This window comes from Monopterus albus, unplaced genomic scaffold (assembly GCF_001952655.1).
Source record: "Monopterus albus unplaced genomic scaffold, M_albus_1.0 scaffold94.1, whole genome shotgun sequence".
In the NCBI taxonomy this organism is placed as follows: Eukaryota; Metazoa; Chordata; class Actinopteri; order Synbranchiformes; family Synbranchidae; genus Monopterus; species Monopterus albus.
Genome location: NW_018127974.1, coordinates 2,508,596 through 2,517,531, shown reverse-complemented (window position 1 = coordinate 2,517,531; position 8,936 = coordinate 2,508,596). Strand labels below are relative to the sequence as shown.

At 40.5% G+C, this 8,936-nt stretch overlaps 1 protein-coding gene across 1 annotated transcript in view; it reads left to right on the top strand.

Moving 5' to 3' along the window:
- Window positions 1-8,936, top strand: part of eipr1 (EARP complex and GARP complex interacting protein 1) — a 48,405-nt gene that overhangs the window by 29,864 nt on the left and 9,605 nt on the right. The window contains exon 6 of the mRNA XM_020608779.1: window positions 14-150. Within this exon, the coding sequence (XP_020464435.1) occupies window positions 14-150 (137 nt within the window). The remainder of the gene's footprint in view (window positions 1-13; window positions 151-8,936) is intronic.

Below are 8,936 nucleotides of genomic sequence, written 5' to 3'. Positions count from 1 at the left end.
CTGTCCTCGGCAGGTCTCCAGCACTGCTTCTCTGGAAGGCAAAGGTCAGCTGAAGTTCACCTCGGGCAAGTGGAGCCCCCACCACAACTGCAGCCAGCTCACCACAGCAAATGACACTGCCATCCGAGGATGGGACCTTCGCACTATGAGGTGAACTCTACATGCTGGAGCTATTCTCAAAATACAGTATTCCAATATATGTACATATATATGCTTCTTTCTCGATCTTTTCAGATCTGTGCCTTTTGTGCAAATCTGAATTTGTATTACTTTAAATGGGCATTATTTATGGGAAAGCCAAATTTGTTCTATAAAGATTTGTTCTGTAAAGACCTCTCCTTATGTTTCTCTTTATTGATTACATTTTTTCTGGAAAATTTAAGAAGTACTTGATGCCCCAGTTGATGAAACCACATCTGCCTGATACTGCTGTGGCTGCCACTAAGCCTGTGCCAGGAAGGAGGATTGCAAATTCAAAAAGAGCAACATGAGGCATGTTTTCGCTAAGCTTTGCCACTCAGTATTAAGGCATGTTTTATACTTGGCAAATTTCCATGTGCACCTGACTTAAAACCAGTCTAATATTGTCCAACAGCTGGCATTAAATCTGACAGAAGTGAGTCATGTAAGTTAAACTACCAGAGCTCAACAGTTTCATTGTGTGTTTACATGTCATTACAAGGTATTTCAGTGCAATACACAGAAATACGAATTTAATGTGACTCATCATGCTGAGTGAAAATATTATAGATCAGTTTGGTCACAGTTTTTACCCTAACCCTCATCTGGACTGCACAATTACCATATTGTTTCACATTATGACTGGGTATTGAACTTGAATACTTTTTGGTGTTGACCATTTTTAAGGGCTTAAAGGTGTTTTATTATTTTATTTAAAAATATTTACAGCATTTTAGCAACATTGTTGGACAGTATTCAGGCCTTAATTAATTAATAAATTGTTGTGAGGGGCTGATGCAGCCTTTGCATTATGATCCTTACACAAGATTTATTATTTATTATTTCCTAGCTGCAATGGACAGGTTATAAAAGTTGTGTCAACGAAGAACTGACAGTAACATAAGGTTCTTTATCAGTCAGAGAAAAATAGTGAACTGGGCTCAACAACATGAAGGTTGTGATGGTATCAAATTTTTTGCTACTCTTCTGACAAACTATCTTGGTAAACGGCATTATGACAATAATCATCTACATTTCCTGAAATACTGTTAGTAATGCTACTGTAATAAACAGTGAGCGCTATATTGCAGGTTTACTGGACTCTGTAAAAAAAAACTTGTATCAAATACAATTAAAACAGCACAAAAATGGGTTACTTAACTGAACGTTAAGTACAGTTCACTGGCCATTACTTTGAACTCAGTCGGTCTTTTTATAATATTATTATATTTTATGTACTGTACCCATTCATGGCTTCATAGTTCTCTAATTTCTTTTGGGTGTAAATATTTTTGAAAGAGCCAAAAAAAAATCTGAATTTTTTTTTTGGTTCACAGTTACAGCAATTATTAGGGCTGTGACAAAGCTACTAACACTGCGTATCTCTGTGCACACTGTGTCCACTCTGCTACTGACAGCACAGAGCGGACTGAACTCACAAGTAATAGCACACAGCAATGTACATGGCTGTGAGGCAGGGACTTTTCTCTTTGTTAGTCTTTGTTTCACAGTGCAGTACAGGTCAGCAGCCACAAAGTAGCCATGCTTCAGAAACTAGTGACTGTTTCTTTTTACTTCTCTTCTTTTGCTTCAGAAGTCTCTCTCTCTTTTTTTAAAGAAGTCTAAGAAAGGAGCAGTAGACCTGAAGCATGTTCACATATTGATTGACAGCTGTGAGCTCCCACCCCCGAGTTTGGCCTTTTTTGATTGGTTAGAACATTGAGCCTTTAGAAGAGAATATCTCTGCTCCACAGCCAGGCTGCTCACTGAGTATGGTTCGCATTTCCACATTGTCTGCAATGTTTTTGGAGTGTATGGAAAATAGTTCCATATGGCAGCTTTAATGCAAAATTAATATCTTGATCACCAAAACATCATCATCATCATCATCATCATGGCTTGCCATTTAGCTGAGAGGTTTTGTTCAGATTCTAGTATATTTGGTCACAGCAGCTTTTACACTTGTCTGTGAGGAAAATTGTCTCCCTTTGACAGCTGCCACCAGGGCTTAATGCAGGTCATGGTCCAGCATCTTTTTATGTTGCATCTGACAGTATAAAGTCACCTTCTGTAGGCTGTAAGATTCTCTAGCCTAATATCTCAGTGATTGAACGGCCCTCCTATTAGTCATTAGTCAGTGTTTAATTCCTCAGTGTGACATACTAAAACACAGGGCATCTTATTGGTGCAGTTAAAAAAAAGTTTTAATGATACCCAGCCTTAATCATGACACATTGGATTGCAATCAAATTGCATATTGAGCTCTTTAACAGAACCTTTATGTACTACATTTACTTTATGCCTACAGTGTGGACCTGCAGATTGCTGCAATTTTTATCTGAATACTACAGCCAGGATTGTTGGCCTGGCATAATGTTCTCTGTGGAAACGTAAGGACAGCAGTGGTGTTAGTGGGCTGACTGGCAGAGGGAGGGAGGCGCTGTGAATTTCCTTGTCTTGTTCTGACACATTTTGTTTGCAGTTCTGTGGTGGTTCATGAATGTAATGAAGTGTGTGCTTCTGCTCAACACATGGCAAAGTATGAGGCAGTGGAACACTAATGTTCCTGTTGGACATGAAGCATGTGTTGTACCACACATTAACCTTGTAACTGCAGGTTATCAGAAACCCACCTTACAGCCTCTAGCTGTGTGTGTTTTGCCAGTGTTTCCTGTGTGTCTGCAATATGTGACGAGCGCATTCAGCACGTGTGGGCTTTTCCGTGTGTGTGTGTGTGTGTGTGTGTGTGGTGGTGGTGTGGGGGTAAAGGAGAGAGAGAGCGAGAGAGAGAGACAGAGATTGAGAGAATATATTTACATGCTGAGATAAGATAGTTGAATCATTGATATCACTGTCCGTCAGCTCCATAACAAATTAAAGAGTTCCTACACACTCTGTTTTGGCTCTTCTCGTCCCACTGTGCTATTCTGAAAGATGCAACAGTGCTGATTTTGCCGGTGGCACAAAAGAAAGGAGGGGGCGGAAGCGTGGGGCTTGTTAGCCGAGCCACAGTCTCATCTTTATCACAATGTACTGAGAACACCATCATATCTGAAGGGATATTGCAGCCAGTAGATGGAGCACTGTGCTGTGACTTTTAACAAAGGTTTCAAAATTGTCCGGTGCAGTGATTTTATGCTTTTCTAACCCACAGTTTCCCCCTTTTGTTTCTCCGTACTGTAACTAGTGTAGTGTTGTTGCAGCTTTCACTGAAGCTACATAATGTTTACACTCAGTTAGCTGAACTTAAGACTGCGTGTTTTTATGGTTTCACCATTCCAAATGGAAGTATTTAAGATCTCTGCATCATTTTCCTAGTAGTTCCCCAAATTATAGCCTGACATATTTGATATATTTGGAAACACTGGGATCTCTACTAGAAAATAAAATGAAATCTACAAAATGGCGCCAACCCAGTGGTAGCCTGTTGCAGCGTTTTCCATAAGGCCAACAATACCTGTGGACCATTACTGGCTGACGCTGCCCATTGTAACAAGCATGTTACAACAATGTAGTAGCACTGTGTCCCCCATGACCTCGCTCTTACACTGGTATGATGATTATATACTGGTACTACTTTATTAACATCATAGTGATAGAAAGTCACTTTCAGCTTTTCCCATTTAGGGGTCGCCACAGCGAATCGTCACACTGACGACTCGCATGTTGACATTTGTGTTTTACACCAGATGCCCTTCCTGACGCAACCCTGATTAACATCATAGTACAGTTCTGTATTATTACTGTAGAGTGTGTGTATTGTTACATATATTATACATATTTATATATCACTATACATGTTCACTGTATATGGGACTTATTGTCAGAATTAAACTATTGGACTCTCTTGTATAAATATTTGTTTAATGACTAATAGTTTCTAATCTTGGATTGTCCAAAGCTTTTTATGCCAACTCTCTATTCTCTTTTTTTTATATTTTATTTAAATACTGCCGTATTTGGTTGAGTTTTGGACCGTTGATCAAACAAAACAGATGTCTGACTAAAGTATCTTGGGAAATTATAATGAGATTTATTTCCACTATTTTCTTTGTAGTTCAAACTGTTGATCAGTTAATGTTGAAAACAATCAGCAGATTAATCAATAATGAAATCACTGTTAGTTTCTCTAAAAACCATAAAAATGCTAAAAGCAAATAAAGCCAGAGACATTTTAATAGCTTCAAGTGATGTTTGTATTTTAAATAATGAGTCTGTGGGTTCTATGTTTTTTTGTCTATTGGAAGGATTTACTGACTGAATCTCCGTCGCCTTCTTGACTCCTTCAGTCCAAGGTTTTAGACACAGACAGGCAGCAAGTGTGGGCACAGTGTGTGTTTATGTATTTGTGTGTGTTTATGCATCCACATCTGTGCACAAGTGTGAAGTGATTGCAAGTGGAAAGCTTGCAAGTGTGAATGAGCAACGAGTTGTGCATGTCTGTGTGTGTCTGTTTGAGTCAGTGACTTGCATGTGACAAGTGACTGTGTGCTTTCTCTGTTTGCTTTTTGCTGTGTGTACCGCTTTCGTGTGCGTGTAGTACTGTGTGCTTATGCCTGTACATAAATGCGACTTGCTTGTGCGGCTGTAAGTCTGTGTGTGTGTGTCCAGTTGGTTTGGCAGCTGTGTAATGGCAGCCTCTCAGCATGCTCCACTGCCTCCTCAGACGACCTCTGAGGTGTCCCCTCACACCCGCGCACACGCACAAAGGCACACATGAAAGTACAGACACAGCAAACACTCTCCTCTTCTCTTAGCACCCCACCCCACAGTCCTGGGGCTTGTCACCCGCTCTGCCACTCTGTGCTGCTCTGAAATAAGGACAGGGAGAACAGCCCAGCAGTAGCAGTCGGCTCTAGTTAGTTATCTAACACCCTGGAGAGGGGCATGGTATCTGCAGTACCCTGTCTCCCAGACACATTGTGCTGTAAAAAAAAAAAAAGAAAGCTAACACTAATAAAACATATATCCTGTTCTAGTTTGTACTGATGTAATATGCAGCATTATGTAAATTATGGAATACAGCACTGTTTAATGGAAAATCCAGAGACATTTACACTTCTTCTCAGCCTGACTTTATCAATCTGCCTGTGCTTTTACATTATTCAGAGACCAATCCCTGTTGTACAGGGCTGCTGTTGTGATTTATAGGCAAGGTCTTTTTTTTTTATTAATGTGCCATTGAAAGGTCGTATTTTACCTATGTCATAGGTCATCAAGAAGTGCTTGGCAGCATTTAGTACAGTTGATAACCAATACTTGCAAAAAGTGTACATTTGTATAAAGAATGTGGTGCCTGTAACAAATAGGACACAATATTAACTATAGCATCAGTATGACACGTGGGCTGTTCCAGGCTACTCTTGATATTCTCAGACAGATCACCATCAACTACTGCAGCTACTTTAGGTAACTGACAGTTGTTATTTTAGCTAAGTGAAACAATGATTACTTCCCCATTAAAAAATACTGTAGATGTTTCACAGCACATTTTCTTACATCATGGGAACTTGGTTTCAGCCATATCCAAAATTTACCAAAGCTCTCTTGTAAATGTTTTCACCATTCAGTCTCTGCTGGCTACACACTAAAGTGCACAGTCCTCTCTGTCCTGCTGTTATTACAGACATGTCTGAGCTCACTGCAACCCCTCGACGCACTCACGAGCACACCTTTTTGGTGTAGCTGAGTCATTTTGCCTTCAAATATCTAGGGCTTATTGGAAATAATGTTCATTAACAGCAGTTAAAAAGCACACAGTGTCCATATACTGAATTAACAACCATGTTAGAACTACCCATAGGTGCTGCATAGGTAGCCTATAGTTAGTGATAAAAACTCCAACACATTTTGCCTGCCACAGACACAATCTGGATATTATAACTATAAACTAGATTCATCTAAGTAGGCCAAGTCTGTTTGTTGTCAGTGGATCCACTGACAAAAGTTAATCTTCATGCCACTATAACTGGCACGGCTGATGTTAGAATAACTCTTCCTAAATGCAAGGCAAAGATCTTGTCCTTTCGTGGTAGAAAACCTTAGTGAAATATCTAGGGAATTAGTTTTAAATCCACACCACATAATAGAGGCAAAATTACATGAGAAAATTCTCATGGAGTTTGTGGAGAACCAACTGTGTGTCATTCCTGGCACACTGGTCTGCTTTGAGCCTTTGAATAATTTTCAGCAGAGTAACAGGCATGTGATACTAGTCACTAGGTATACAGCTCTCCGTGTGTGTGTGTGTGTGTGTGTGTGTGTGTGTGTGTGTGAGAGAGAGGGATGGCCAACACTGGGGATGTTCTTACACTGCATCTACCCTGAATCCCTCTTGGATCGAAAGTCCACAGTGAGGGGCAAGACACAGACGCACACACACTGAGCTGTGTAATAGCTGTCAGGCCTGCGGCCATACCATGCACTGCAGGGTGCATACTGAAAAGCTGTGCAGTGCTGCAGTGAAGCATGGACTCTCTACACCTCCCCGGTGGTGTGTGTTTGTGCAGGTGTGTGTGTGTGTGTGTGAGGGAGTGGGAGAGAGTCTGACAGAGAACGAGAAAGACAGAGAGAGTCTGAGCTCAGTGAGCAGATATGGAAAGAGAGAGTGTATAAAAGAAGGTAAAATGATTGATAGTCATGCTATTTGCTCCTTTGCAGTCCGGGTTAAAAGCCAGCTGTCTATTGGTACAAAGACGAGAAGCAGACCGCATCAAACCTCAACAACACAGGCTCCTGCTCACAGTATATGCTACCTGACCAAAAGCACCCTTTTCATTCCACCTATTTAACCGATTTGACAGGGCGTCAGTGTGCCATAATGATAAGGTACCCAAGGTAAACCTTTATCGAGAAACCTTTTCAATCATATTTTACTCACATATTCAAATATGGCACCATTATGTAAAAAGTGTTGCCTATTAGGAGTACTGTATTTCACATTCAAATAGGAGCCATTATGCAAAAGTCGTCAGCTGTTTTTGAAATAGTGGTATTCCATATGCCACTGTTGATTTGAGGATGACCTTTTGAACCCTGCTACTGTCAAATTGATCATCTGTAACCTTTTCATGTGCTGCCAGTCCCCCCTCCCCCTCAGCAGACATGAACCAGACATCATAATGTAACACTCATAATGGTGCAGCCATGACCTTATGCAGATATTAAAATTAAAGAACAAAAATGAAAAGGAATACCTTTAGATTTATGATACCGGCCCATCGCCCCTCTTACTTACTACCTGTCAAGCGTTTTGTTCTCACTCAGCAGAACATGTGAGAACATGCGGTTTAAAGTGATAATTTTGGAAATATTAGTTCATATTAATTAAGCTAACGTTAGTTCCACTGAAGGCAGAGTTTTTATTGGTTTCAACTGGCTCATTTTAAATGATAACCCGTTAAAACATGTCTTAAATAAGCACTTGGTGGCTACAAATTGTTACTCCTCTGTCTAGGGGAAGTATATTGTTCTTATTACAGCATACAGCTGGATAATCCTAGGATTAAAAGTGTGAAAAGGAAAATTACAAGATTAGACTGTTTTTTCTAACATAACCCCATCTGGCTGCTTAACTTAAATACTTGTTTGCATTATCAAAAAGTACATGAGGACTGGTGGGTGTGCTTGCCATCTTTTTGTAACCTGAAAACCCCACAAACTAATGTAACAGATTAGTGATATGCTTACTTTTCACCTCGGAAGTTATGCAGACAACTCAGCTAGTTATGCAGTTTATATTGGAGGAGATAAACATATTGTTTAATACTTTTTAAAACAGTTTTGCTTCTTTATTTTAGGTTTGAAAAGGTTAAAAAGACTACCTCAGCCCCATACACACCACTTCTACATCATGATTTGTGATTGTTACAGTGTTACTGACAAGTACTGAAATCAGACATTATTAATTACAAAATGAAGCATAAGGGGATGTAATATTATTTTTTGGAAGTTTGCACCTAGTTTTTATAAAGAAAGTTTTTTTTTGTGAGCACTTCACATGAAGATCTCACCCAGTCATCCAGGTTGCTTGATGTAATGATCGCTTACTTTTATGCGTGGACAGACTTTCCCCGTCTCCTCCCTCCCTCCACCTGCCTGCCTCTCTCCCGCCCATCTTTCTTTCTCTGCCAGCTCCATCTCAAAGCCAGGCTTTAATTTTGATCAGCGATGAAATGATTGCTCTCCTCTGTCGATTTTTCTTTTCTCCCCCCTCCCCACAGCAGTTGTCATAGAAACAGAGACGTGTGTGTGTGAGAGAGTTTGTGTGTGACTGTGTGAGCATCTATGTTCCAGTCGATCCTCTCAGCAGAGAGATTTATCACCCCCAGACTAAGCCAGGAGAGTGTGTTTGTGTGTGTATGATGGCCAAATGTGGGCTTGTCTGTCTACTTTTGTAGATTCCCTCTTACACACCTATATCTCCTTTTGTATTTACACACATAATGATACTTGAAGGGATGTTTTTTCCCAGTTTTATGTTTCTATCTGTGTGCACCTAACAGTGTGTGTAATAGGTCTCCTGTCCCCTCATCAACTCCCCCATCATACACACTCACACTGTCAGCCTTGATGGCTGGATGACTTCAGATTGAGTGTGTTTGGTGGCTTAGGCCAGTCACAGCCCGAATCCTCCGCACTCGTACAAACACAAACACGCATATATACAAAAAGTGCTAGGTCTCTCCACCGTTAGCTTGGGCCAGTGGGGCGTGTGTGTGTGTGTGTGTGTGTGTGTGTGTGTGTGCGTGTGTACA